This window comes from Podospora pseudocomata, chromosome 5, assembly GCF_035222375.1.
Source record: "Podospora pseudocomata strain CBS 415.72m chromosome 5, whole genome shotgun sequence".
Taxonomy (NCBI): Eukaryota; Fungi; Ascomycota; class Sordariomycetes; order Sordariales; family Podosporaceae; genus Podospora; species Podospora pseudocomata.
The window spans coordinates 3,744,373-3,756,893 of NC_085889.1; the positions used below are offsets into that span (position 1 = coordinate 3,744,373).

The 12,521-nt window shown below is 54.4% G+C and overlaps 5 protein-coding genes across 5 annotated transcripts; 2 read left to right on the forward strand and 3 right to left on the reverse strand.

The window, feature by feature from the left end:
- Nucleotides 1–82: 82 nt before the first annotated feature.
- Nucleotides 83–1,420, forward strand: QC762_509040 (uncharacterized protein; the record flags this gene model as incomplete). Its single annotated transcript, XM_062891319.1, has 1 exon — nt 83–1,420. The coding sequence occupies one exon, from the start codon at nt 83–85 to the stop codon at nt 1,418–1,420; it is 1,338 nt and encodes a 445-aa protein (XP_062742651.1).
- Nucleotides 1,421–1,914: 494 nt separating this feature from the next.
- Nucleotides 1,915–3,317, reverse strand: cmk1 (Calcium/calmodulin-dependent protein kinase type I; the record flags this gene model as incomplete). Its single annotated transcript, XM_062891320.1, has 2 exons — nt 1,915–3,069; nt 3,138–3,317. 2 exons carry the CDS (start codon nt 3,315–3,317, stop codon nt 1,915–1,917), a joined length of 1,335 nt encoding a protein of 444 aa, XP_062742652.1.
- An 838-nt stretch (nt 3,318–4,155) lies between these two features.
- On the reverse strand, nt 4,156–7,637 carry NAT10 (N-acetyltransferase 10; the record flags this gene model as incomplete). Its single annotated transcript, XM_062891321.1, has 4 exons — nt 4,156–4,210; nt 4,306–4,513; nt 4,575–7,544; nt 7,618–7,637. 3 exons carry the CDS (start codon nt 7,635–7,637, stop codon nt 4,318–4,320), a joined length of 3,186 nt encoding a protein of 1,061 aa, XP_062742653.1. The 3' UTR covers nt 4,156–4,210; nt 4,306–4,317.
- A 696-nt stretch (nt 7,638–8,333) lies between these two features.
- On the reverse strand, nt 8,334–9,021 carry QC762_509070 (uncharacterized protein; the record flags this gene model as incomplete). The annotated part of the gene is made up of 3 exons (XM_062891322.1): nt 8,334–8,418; nt 8,473–8,733; nt 8,789–9,021. The coding sequence occupies 3 exons, from the start codon at nt 9,019–9,021 to the stop codon at nt 8,334–8,336; spliced, it is 579 nt and encodes a 192-aa protein (XP_062742654.1).
- Nucleotides 9,022–9,210: 189 nt separating this feature from the next.
- On the forward strand, nt 9,211–12,278 carry NAB3 (nuclear polyadenylated RNA-binding protein 3). Its single transcript, XM_062891323.1, has 3 exons — nt 9,211–10,702; nt 10,758–10,937; nt 10,993–12,278. The coding sequence occupies exons 1-3, from the start codon at nt 9,625–9,627 to the stop codon at nt 12,186–12,188; spliced, it is 2,454 nt and encodes an 817-aa protein (XP_062742655.1). The 5' UTR covers nt 9,211–9,624; the 3' UTR covers nt 12,189–12,278.
- Nucleotides 12,279–12,521: the final 243 nt, after the last annotated feature.

Here is a 12,521-nt window from a genome sequence, read left to right on the forward strand (position 1 = left end):
CTAGGTCCGAGGGCTACTCGGCAGCCCATATCCCACCACCATTCCAATTGGCTCCTCAGTCAATCCCCTCAATGGCACCAACATGAGGCCCATTCTCCCCCATCTCGGCTTTGCTACCCGCAGCATCAGCACATCCCTCGCCCATGTCCCACGACGACCCCTCCTTGCGCAGGGTCACAGCCCCCGGCCTTATCGTGGGATTCAAATCACTCCCTCCCTGCTCCGCGCAGACGGCGGCGAACCCAAGACGCCCACCAAACCAACTCCCAAGGAAGACAAAGCCCAAGATGAAAGATCAGACAAGCCCAACAACCACCAGCAGCAAAAGCGCCGCAAGCCCCCCCTCCGCAACTCCCTCCATCGTGTGGCCATCGTAGCCCAAAAAGGCAAACCCACCCCCAAACCAACCCCCTCCGAAAAAGCCCCCGACGCAGCAGAAGGCTCCTCCACCATCTCGGCCGTCTGCGTAGCCGACTCGTTCGACATGGAAAAAGTGGTCGATATCTTGTCTAGTCACAACTTCACCCTCGACCCTGACAACTCGGGCTTTGAACTCTCCGAAGTCGTCCACGCCCGCGGTCTCAACAACGGGGATATCTTTGTCTTCCCCTCAGGAACGGTGGTCACCTGGGCGCTCCCCCCTGACGTGGTCAACACTCTCGCAACGAAACATTTGCTACCAGCAGCGGAACAGCCTTTTGTCGAAAACAAAGAGGTGGAAGACCTTGAGTTCGTCGCCGACCCAGAGGCAGAGGAGTCAAGGGTGAATGGAGACGTAGTAGTCCTCGGCACAAGAAGGGAACTCGAATCCGGCGAGGGGCTCGACACAACCCTGGCCAAAATCGCCTTTTCATCCGGCCTGGCAAGGAGCACCAAGCTGGCGGTGCTGGAGTCCTCCCTGACCCGCTACCTCGAAAGCACTCGCCACATCCCCGACCGGCTCTCCCAGGGGCTCCGCGCCCCGCTGTCGAGAGATTTAATCCTCAAAAAGGCGGGCGAGCTGTTGAACTTGAGGAGTCAGCTGAATCACTACAACGACCTGACGGACTCCCTGCCGGATATCTTTTGGGATACCGAGGAGAAGCTGGAGACGTATTACGCCAAGATTGGGAAGGCGCTGGATGTGGGGGTGAGGATCAAGACGTTGAATGACAAGATGACGTATGCGCAGGAGGTGATCAATATGACGCAGGGGGTGTTGGATATCAGCGAGAAGATGTCTAGCGAGGCCCACAGTACGAGGTTGGAGTGGATTATTATAATACTGATTGCGATTGAGGTTGGGTTTGAGCTGAGGAGGTTGTATATGGAGAGGGGGGAGGACAAGTTTGAGGAGAGGGTTTTGGAGGAGGTGAGGGGGTTGAGGGAGGAGGTCAGGGGTTTGAAGGGGGGTGGGAAGGGGGCGGCGGCGGCGGCGTGAGATTGGAAGGTTTTATATACAAGTTTTTACACAACTACTGTTTAGATATGATACCCAGCTCTTTTTACAATTTTATTCTCTGGTTCAAAATGATTTGACGGAGAAATATTATGCCCAGTTGTTGATGATAAGCAAGGTGTGGTTTGTCGGGTCTCCATAGACATGTCATACATAATCCCCTGAACCATAGAACAGAATCTGTTGAAACAGGAAAAAAAACTTTAAAAAAAAACTTGTAGTCGCTCGCTATATTGGTATTTGTATCTGTTATCCTCCCACCTCACCTGAAAAGAAACCCCTTTCTGTCCCTAATCAACATAGCTCTGTCCCGTAGTAGAGCTCCTGACCCATTTCCTGGTTGAAAACGCACTACTCCCAAATCATCAACTAGGAAACCCGCTATCCCTTCCCTGAGTGGAAGAAACATCAAAAAACCTAAACCTGACCATCATTACACACCCTCCCCCCATTTCACTCTCCCTTCTCAGACATCATCATCGCCGACTCTCCCCTCCGCTCCAAAGCCCCTTGCTCAACTCAATAACCCTGTTCGCCTCACTCCCCGGCCTCAAACTAGCCGGCACCCCCCCCAAAGGAGCATCCTCCATGCTAACATCCCCATCCTGCTGCTGCTGCTGCGACCCCCCACTCACAAACCCACTATCCCTCCCACCACTCCCGGTCGTCGAACCCCCCATCCCCGAAATCCCACTATCATCCCTCCCTCCCCCAACTCCAACGCCCCCCGCCGGCGGTATCCCCCTCTGCGCCTGCAGGCCCCCCCGTCCCGGCTCACCACTCCTCCCCCCGTTCATCCCCCCCCCATTCTGCCCCTCCCTCAACTTGTTAATCGCCCTCACCGTATCGATAGCAGCATGCAACGTCCTCCTCGCATTGAAATTCTTCTTCACCGTCGGCAGCAGATTAGCCCCCTTATCCCCCTCCCCATCCTGCCCCTCCCCACCACCACCATTCTTGTTCAGCCACCCGGCCACAAAAGGATGCTGCAACGCCTCATGCGCCGTCATCCTCTTCCCCGGATCAATAGTCAAACACCTCTTGATAAAGTCCTTTGCATTCTCGCTCACCCCCCTCCAGTACTCCAACGGCGTAAAGCTGTAATCCGCATTCAGAATCGCCTGCATCTCCTCAAAGTCGCTGTCCCGATCAAACGGCGTGTACCCGCACAGCAAAAAGTACGTAATCACCCCCAGCGCCCAGAGATCAACCGGCTTGCCGTGGCCCGTCTTTTTGAAAATCTCGGGCGCCATGTACCCCGGCGTGCCGCAGGTGGTCGTCAAGACGTGGAACTGCTCCTCGTCCATGATGCGCGAGAGGCCGAAATCCGCAATGAGCAGGTCGGCGTTGTCCTCGGGGGTGCGGAAGAGGAGGTTCTCCGGCTTGAGGTCGCGGTGGACGATGCCGTGGTCGTGGAGGTAGGCTATCGCCGAGAGCGTCGCGCGGATGAGGTCGGCGGCGTCGGATTCGTAGTAGGAGCCTTTGCGGCAGATGCGCTCAAAGAGCTCGCCGCCGAGGGCGAGGTCGGTTACGAGGTAGAGGTTGTTCATTGTTTCAAAGTAGTCGACGAGGGTGAGGATGTTTTGGTGGCCCATGGAGACTTTGCGGAGGACCGCGATTTCGTTGCGGACCTGTTCATTTCCCCCAAGGTTAGAGCAGACACTTGGGGAGGTTGTCAAAGGAGGGGGGGCCAACATACCATGTGCTCACGTCCAGCCATCAGCCTCTTGTTAATCACCTTGGCGGCGTAGTACCTGCCGGTATCAATGTGCACGCACTCCTTCACGACCGAGTAAGACCCCGCGCCGAGGGTCTTGCCGACTTTGTATTGGCATGGTTGGATGTTGGGTTGGGCAGGTCGGCCGCCGGGGGTGGCCATGATTGGGGATGTTTTTCTTTTCCGCCTGTCAACTGTAGCTGGGTAGGTATGTCGTCGACGGTATGGCGGTGTCGCTTACGAAGCTCGCGCGCGCGCGCAGACTGTCGGTATCGTCGTCGGTGGTGTATGTCCGGTCCACAAGATCAACCGCACTCTCCACCTGTTCTTTACACTTGTCGTTGTTGCCGTCGTCGGTAATAGTTTGCCTGGGCGCCTTGCGCAGCCTTATCCTTGTTGGTGTAGCAGTAGCCAAAGGGGGGAAAACTCCTCTTACCGCAGTCGGGCAGCTAACCAGCCAGCCAGCCTTGCTGTGACGCAGTGAGAAGTAAGTGCCAAAAGAGGGGGTCCAATCGGACCAAAAGGGATTGGATGATTTGTCTCTGTAGAAATAGAGGGATTGGTTTGGGAGGGAGGGAGGTTGGTGGGGGGGAATAAGTCCGGGGTTTTGCTATTATATATATGGGGAGAGTGACACAACAGCTCAAGGGGACGGCCGGGGGAGTGGGAGTGGGAGGGCGAGGAGAGGGGTTCGTGTGATTGTTTCTGCTGTTGTTTCCACTTGAGGCTCCAACTCAACAACTTAAGGTAGTATCAAAGCTGACTCTGCCCAACGAGCAAACACTGAAGACTCTTTTATGTCAACAAGACACCAACAAAAAGAAAAGAAGCTCGTTCTGGCATTTGTCTCCGTCAGCCGCACCCCATCTCCAGCTTCCATCGTGACCCAGACCACTCGAGACAAGCACCCAGTTTCTGCCCCTCGTTCTCCCAACCAATCGCGTCGAGTGGGGAGCCCCACTTTCCCCCCGTTCAAGGAGTCCACCCAACGGTTCGCTCCCCCTGTCAAACATAAACATCTGGCTGGGACGTCTGTGTAACATCACGAGTCCCGTCTGTAGAGAATAGGGTTGTGGAAAGTCTTGATTCAATTCCTGTCAAATCAAGACTGGGTATCTTCTTTTGCCAGTACAAACAGCTCCCTACATACTCTTCTCTTGAATTACCTCTTGCTGCTCTTCTCCTTCTTGGGCTTCTTCGCCTTGGAGTGTCCCTTCTCCTCACCACCATCCTCAACAGCCTTGCGCTTTGTCTTGGTCTTGACGCTCACCGTTGTCCCTGACTTGCCGCTCTTGGCCGCCTTGAGCACCTGTTTCTCGGCATCCCTCCAGACTGTCTCGTCGTCTTCAATCTCATACCTTATGACAAGCATATTAGCAAACTACAATCACCGACCGTTCGTTGGAAAATAAAACTCACTGATCCAAAGGCAAAGAATCAATCATCTCCCTCTGCCTCTTCCTCAGCTCCGCAGCAGCCTCATCTCCCGCCTCCTCCAACTCATCCTCCAAGCTCGTCTCCAACGGCACAAACTTGTTGTCCACCACCTCATCATCATGCACACCCGAAGCATTCTCCCTGCTCACCCCGAGCCTGCCCTGATCCGGCATCTCAGCCTCAATCGCCCCCGACACCACCGAGCTCAAATGCGACACAATCTTCCTCATAATCTTGATGAAAATCGCCAGCAGCTGACTCGCCGGCAGGTTCAACTCATCCGCCACCACATCCACCTCCTTCCTCTGCAAACCAACCGCCAGCAAAATCGCCTGCTGCAGCCCACTGAGCTTGACATCCTTCAACCTGCCGTTGAAGAACAAGTGGGCGATAGTAGGAACAAGATCCAGCACAACGTGGTAATCAAGCAACCCGTTCGAATACGACTCCAACCTCTTGTGGTCAAAAGGAGTGAGCACGTTGTCCAACTCGGCCTTGCTCAACTCCCCAGCCTTGGCTGACGGGTCCAACTCGGCACCCGCATGCGCGCTCTCCTCAATCGTCAACGCCAAGATGGAGGGGAACTCCCTAAACTTGTAACTCAACAGCGACAAAAACCTCTTGTGGAAGTCATTCGCAAAAGCCCCCAGCCAAGTCGAGTCATTGCTGTCCTGCAACGTCCTGAGCATGACACACGTGTGCTCACCCGTCAAGTCATTCGCCGTTTGCCTCAGGTAAACCGGAGCAAACTGTGACCTCTTCCAGAACTTGTGCAGCGGCTGCGTCAAACCGTAGCTCACACCGACATAGTCCAGTTTTTCCGGTCTCCTCTCTGCCAGTTTGGCGAACAGGGGAGGGAGCTCAGACATGTCTCTGACTTTGATGTCATCGAACAGACTGCCTCTCTCCAGCTCGGCACCCGTGACTCTTGGGGCGGCTTGGGCCATGGTCACATCGTCATCCTCGGACAGGTTGGCGAACTTGCCCTCGTAGTAGTTGACCAACAACTCCAAAGCCTTGGAGCCATAGCCCATGGAGACGTAGTCGGGGTTGGTGGCGATACGGACAACGCGGGCGCCGGAGAGAGAGGCGAACTCGTCATCTTGGAATTGTTGGGAGACCAGCCAGGGGATCAAATCACCGGCTGGCTGTGACCCTCTGGCCAAGCTGTTGAGGATGCTCTGTCTGCTGATTTTACCTTCCAGAGACACCTGGATGACGCACAGTGGTTCTGGCAGTCTCCCTTCCGAGATGGGTCCGGTAAGCACGAAAAGCTCGTGGGCGGGCGCATCAGACATGAGCTGAAGATCATTGGGTGAGTTCTTGTAGTGGGAAGCGACATAGAGCGCGACCATTTGCTGAAGGAAACGCTCTGAGACTGGGTGAAAAGAGAAGAGTGTGTCGCGATTGACGTGGAGGAGCTCGCACTGAGAAGGGTCGGGGCAGCCCTGGGTGCTGAGTTTTGACCTGGGGAGTGTTGCATCGAGGCAGAGAAGGGTGTTGAGCCACTTTTCCACGCTGTCGCCCTGGGCGTAACGGATGGGTTCGGAGAGGGTGATCTCCTTGAGGGAGCGACCGCCAATACCGGCAGTTTCCTTGGTAGTCTTTCCGCTTGCTCTGTCTACCTCGGCAGTGCCAGATCCATTCGGGTTGCCACCAGTCATGGACTGTTCTCTGAGCTGCTTGATCAGCTTGAGCGAAAGCGACCGACCGGTACCTTCGTAACCGCTGACTGTCGAGGCCATGAAAACCAGGTAGGGGCCCATGAGCTTCTTGACAAGGGGAAGGGGAATAGCAGCCGCCTCATCGATAACCACCAGCTCGGCCTGTCCGAGAACGTGCGCATCCTGAGGGCGGAAGTATTGAATGGTTTGACGGTGATTTCTGTGAATGTTGACTCTGACAATCGCCTTGTTGAAATCTGGGTTCGTCGACTGAATGATCGAGTAATCGGCGTGGTCCTTGTAATCAAGCGCGTCGAATCCCTTGAACACAAACTCAAACAGTGTCTTCAAGTTTTCTGGTGATGGCGAAGTGATAAAGATATTGCTGTATCCATAGGCTACGGCCGCCGCAATGGCAACGCCCATCGCCGCAGACTTTCCGCGACCACGCGCAGCCGTCAGCGTGACCGTATTCCTGAGCGTCTTTTCCGCAATCGCATCGACGAACGTCAACAGGGCCTTCGCTTGGTCCGTCGTCTTCGCAAGCTTCACAAGCGACCCGATCGGCTGTGTATCCTGCAACGAATCCTTGATCTTCTCCAGCTCCAACTTCGTCTTGCTCAATGGCTCGTCCTCCTCCGGTGGTGGCAGCGCCTTCACCCCCTTTCCTCCGGAAATTGGCAACACGTTCAACTCGTCATCGATGACCAGGCACGAATCGCAGCTCCCGAGCGAAAGGATAAACCTCTCGTTAAACCTCGCCACAACATCATCGTGCGCCTCGGTCCTGTATCTCGAGTGAACATCCATAGACATGGTGTAGAGCTGCTTCAGGGAGTTCATCCCCTTGAGCAGCAAAACAACCAGACCACCACCCTCGACTGTCTCGATCGTCCTGGCGAGAATATTCGGCGTCATGGCCTCGAAGTCTTGGAGGATCAACATGCCGTAGGTGTTACCGAGGATCTTCTCGGTGTCCTTGTAGTAGACATATCGGATATCGTTGAGAGAGATAAACAGCTCGAATGGGTCCTCGGAGTTGGCCTCTCTTATCCCGCGCTTGATTTCCTTCTTGATCTTGTTCTCTCGCTTCTTTCGGTGGGAGGTGAAGCCGAGGAGCTTGTTCTTGTAGGCCCAGAGCACCTGCTTGTTGTGCCTCACCTCCATGCTGGACATGATGTAGTAGAGGTGGACGATGGCATCTTTGGCGTGGTCGCCGACGACGACGAAGAAGGAGCGCTTCTTCTCTTGGAGGCCATTGCGGATTAGTGTTGGGATACGGGAGTCTCTGTGAGGCAGAAATGTCAATTAATACTGGTCGAGACGAGCAATGTACGCCAAGAGAAAGCAAGAGAACATACACTACTTTTTGGGTCGTCATTGTCGCGGCTTTCTTCTTTGCGAATTGGGCCTTGGACGAATTTGGAGAGGGACCTAAGTTTGCGACAAGCTGCAGGTGCTGGGAGCTCTCAATTATTTTTTGTTCTGCCGGGCGGTGAGTCGCCAAGAAGTCTTATCGGCTTATCAATCATGGGGGCTCCACAGTGAGCTGCACTAGCGCGGTTCATCAATTGACTTCGCGATTTCCTAATTGGGACGGCGAGGTCAGTGATGACTGACTCTTGAGTTGTGAGGTGTGATTGCCAGGACCTGGGAGAAAGTTGCTTGAGCGAGAGAATTATATTGGATTAAGGCGGATAAGTGTAATGACAGGTAAATATTCAAGATATTCCATTTTCTCCCTTTTCTGTACCACGCTGCTACCGCGCTGCTGTTGTCCTATTGCCAGACAAACATCGCACCCGGTGCAACGAGCCGTGGCCTGGGGGCAAGTTTCTGTGGACGCGCCACAGGGTGTTTTAGCACCGTCTCCTGCTTCCACTCTGCAGCAAGTAGCCATCAGTGCTCCAAGTAGTGTCAAGTTAGCATAGCAGTCTGAAGCGTTCGTTCCTGGAACCGAGCACACCCCACCCCCTTGGTCGTAGCACACAAGTCTCGATCTGATTGCTGGTCTTGTTCACAAAACAATAGGGTAGCTAAGTGCCGTTTTCCATCATAAACTCCGTAACCAGCCTTGTCATTCTGAAGCCCCCTTCCGGTAGGCCTTTTTGGAAGAATGGTGCTTTTTGGTTTTTATCCTGGTCTCTGTGGCGCTCTTCTTCCTGTCACGGGATCAGTAACTAGGTATCAAAGACTGGGAGATGGATGCTACACACAGTGCTTCATATTTGGCAGCTTTTTCTGGCCGTGTTGCGTTTGGCACGGTGGCTTCATACAGCAGCTGGAGCTCGTCAAACAGCTTCTGTCGGTTTTCTTCCGAGTTGGCAGTGCGGCTTCTCTGGGTCTGGGCCTGGAAAACCAGAGAGTCACTCCGCTTGGAAAAGTATTTCGATTCCCTAACACCAGCATGTAGCAGTTTGGGGAGTCTGGATAGTAGCTGTGGAACAGGCCATGTGGTTGTTGCTTTAGTTTCCGTCCTGCCCAGACAGTCAACAAGCCGAGGCTCGACACACCGGTGGCAGATGCACAAACTTATTCACGTGTTGGCCGCCAGGACCGGATGAGCGGGCAAACGATGTGTTGCCTTCTGGAAGACTGTCAATCTTGAATGACTGGTGCCATCTCCGGGCTTCACTAAGCTGCTCTTCGTCAAAAGATGCGTCGAAGGCCTGGTGTCTAATGAATCGCGGGAATGGTGGTACTGACACCCAGCGACTTCCTGAAAACAGGAGGTTTAATGGCTGAGGTCTACGAAGCAGCGACATTCTTTGATGGATGCTGTTGTTATTGATTGAGGAATGCAAACAATGGAAGACAATCCATTCATTGGTCGTTGTTGTGCTGAAGAACCCCACTCCCACTTCAACCCTGAACGGCAGGTCACGCCAAGCAACCCTAAGCTCGGGTGGGGCTTTTGATCGAGAATTTTCTTCCTCCTGCAAATAATAATATGTTTTATCTCCTCTCAGCCTTGCGCTTGCAACTGCCCCCAGGCTCCTCCATCATCGAAAGTGACTGCGAGCTTGTGACGGGTCCCCAGTCGGCGTTCTTTTTGCAAACCTTCATCCGCCACCGCAAAAAATATCACAAAACCAGAACCAGTCGCTTTCTCCCCTCTCTCACTCTGTGCATCCAGTCAGTCATCATCCATCCATCGCCAGACAAGATCCATCGCCAAAACCCCCCGTCTACAGTCCACACAACAAAACTTTAAAGTCCACCCACGTCTTTTCTTCCAACCCAAGCCTTCCCCGTTCCTTCTTGCCTCCACCTCTCACGTCTCTGCGCCAAACTTATTCGGCTTTTTCTCTTTCTTTTTCTGATCTCTCTGGTCCCACGTCCGCATCCCGCATCCCGCATCCCCCTTGATGTCGGAACAGTCGCCCGAAATTGTGGCCGCCGCCAGTCTGAGTCCCCTCTCGCCCAAGCCCATCTCTGTCCAGATCCAGAGCAATTCTGTGGTGCCCATGCTCCAGGACCAAGCAGCTACCGCTGACACAGCCATGTCCGGCATTATCGTGGATCCCGGTCTAGAGACTCCGGATGCCCCTGCGCCAGTCTCCGATACTATCGTAGTGGCCGGTGACTCGTCGGACTTCCACGATGATAGCGACGGCAGCATTGACTACGGTGAAGAGGACGAGGCCGCCGAGAAGCCCTCTGCCACCTCTGACGGTGCTGCCGATGCTCCTCCCGACAATGATGAGTATGCAAGAAGCTTTGATTCGCCTGTCGACCCCCAGAGCTCGAGTAGCGAGGCTGGCGCTGGCGAGCCTCAGCCTGATGTATCAGAGGAGGCTGCCGCTTCCAATTCCATGAATGACCAAGTCACATCTGCACCTGCTCAAGCTCCAGCTCCAGCTGTCATTGCCCATCATGAAGATCGCCTTCCTCCACCCGCATCGTCGACAGCAACCCAGCCTAATGTCAACAGCTGGCCAACGCTCACATCCATTGAGAATGAGCCACCTTCCCAGTCCAGCGGCCCCGAAACTTCCAGTCCATCAGACGCACCGACGTCCACCCCCAACAACAAGTCCGCTGCTGCATCTGCTGAGGCCGCTGACATCCAAAAGCTGGTAGACGACATCACTGCTCGAGCCACTGCTACTGTCACGTCTGCAGATACCCCATCATCCGTATCCGCCCCTTTGATTTCAGGCCCCCTTCCCCCATCACTGCCCCCCAAGCCATTATTATCGGCTCAACCACATGCCTATCAGCCACGTGGTCCCAATCCCACGCACAACCACAACCACCCGTTAGGACCTTATAGACATTCGCTTGACTCCATGGAGCCACCAGCCTCGGCTCCTGGAGCGGCTGGCGCCGGTTACGCAGCCTCCTTCTCCAACCATGCCTGGGATACCTTCGTTAACGACGAGAGGACGTATACCTCGGAACAAAACTGGGATAGGTTCCCCGAAGGCGCCCGTATCTTTGTCGGTATGTTAGCCCCGATGTTGCTGGTGTCCATAGGCCGACTGACAAATGTGTATAGGCAATCTCTCCAGCGATCGGGTATCAAAGAAGGAGGTGTTCGCCGTGTTCAGCAAGTACGGCAGACTAGCGCAGATTTCCATGAAGAGCGCCTATGGTTTTGTGCAGTACCACAACGTTTCTGAAGCCCAGGCCGCACTGGAGGCATGTCAGGACATGGAGCTTGGTGGCCGCCGTATTCGTGAGTGTGCCCTTGTCTCCATGAAAAACAATCTCTTAACTAACCTGTTACACAGACCTCGAAATATCCCGTCGTCAAAAGAAAAAGGGTGGAGATGACAGAGGGCACTCGCCAGATCGACGCGGTGGTCCTCGTGGCATGGCAAATGACAGGCTCGACTTGAACAACCAGCCGAGAGACCCTGGTTGGAAGAGAACCAATGACCACCGCCGCTCCGCCTCGCCCCGCCGAGACGACCCTCGCGGCTTCTATGCTCGAGATCGCGACAACGGTCCAATGTCACACGACCGTCGCCGGTCCCGGTCGCCGCGGCGCAGCCGTTTTGGCAGTGAATCCTACAGACGAAGAAGTCCCAGTCCACATCACCGCACCCCATCGGATGTAGACCGCCTCGACATCCCTCGCCGCTACGGCAACGATGTTCCAGACGTCCAGATCCTGCTCCTCCAAGATCTGGACCGGCCCTTTGTTGACTGGGTACAGAACGCTCTCCATGCCCATGGCCTCAAGACAGCCGTGATGCATCTCAACCCTCGCTTTCCCCGCAATACAATCGTGCAGCGCCAGGTGCTCGAAGGTGTTCATGCCATTATTGACCTAGACCAGAAATCCCGTGACTCGGGATTGATATCACTGCAACTGTTCATCCGCAACACAGGCACGGGGAGCAATATCCGGTTTGAGAGTTACAACTCGCTGAACCCGGAACTGGCGGGTGGGCTGGTCATGAGGGAGAAGACGAGAGTCGTGCATGCTCCTCCACCACCTCCACCGCCCCATGTCGCGGCATATCCTCCAACTTACCAGCCTCCTCCTGTTGCTGCTCCCACTGCTCCTTATCAGAGTCCCATTGTTCCACCGCCTGCCACCGGATATCAGAGCTATCCTCCAGCGTCATCCATTCCACAAGCTGCTCCTGCTCCTCCTGCTACGCCTATTGATAATGATTATTTGAGGTCTCTGTTGACCGGTCTCCAAACCCAGCAGCAGTCGCAACAGCAGACTGCTGCTGCCAGGGCACCTGCTCCACAGATTGATATCAATGCGTTGCTTGGGTCTTTGCAGGGTGGTGTACCGCAGCAAGCACCACCGCAACAGTATGGGGTGCCACAACCACCACAGTTCCAGGGAGCAGCAGGGTACTACGGCGGTGGGCAAAATGCGGTTGCACCGACGCCGGTGGCATTGGGGAACAATGCGCATATTCAGAACATTATGGAGAATCTCAAGAGGGCTTCGGGAAGTAAGTAGGGTGGTGTTGCTGCGAGGGGGGGGGGAGTGGGCTCGAACTCTGTTGATGATGGGCATACTGTAGCGATCAGCGTAATGAATACAATTTTAAGACAACTTGAGTACCAATGCTGCATTCTCCCTGCTACAAACGCCCAGAACCGCACTGCTTGTCCCGCCTCAAAAGATAATCAATAGGCATTTAAAGATAGTCGATATGCTTTGAAACATTAACTATCTTCAAAGGCATGTTAATTATGTTTTGGAGCCTATAAATTATTCCTCAAGGCCTATTATCTATCTTTAAAGGCCTGGTATCTATCTTTTAAGGGCCTATTATAAATCTGTTAAGGG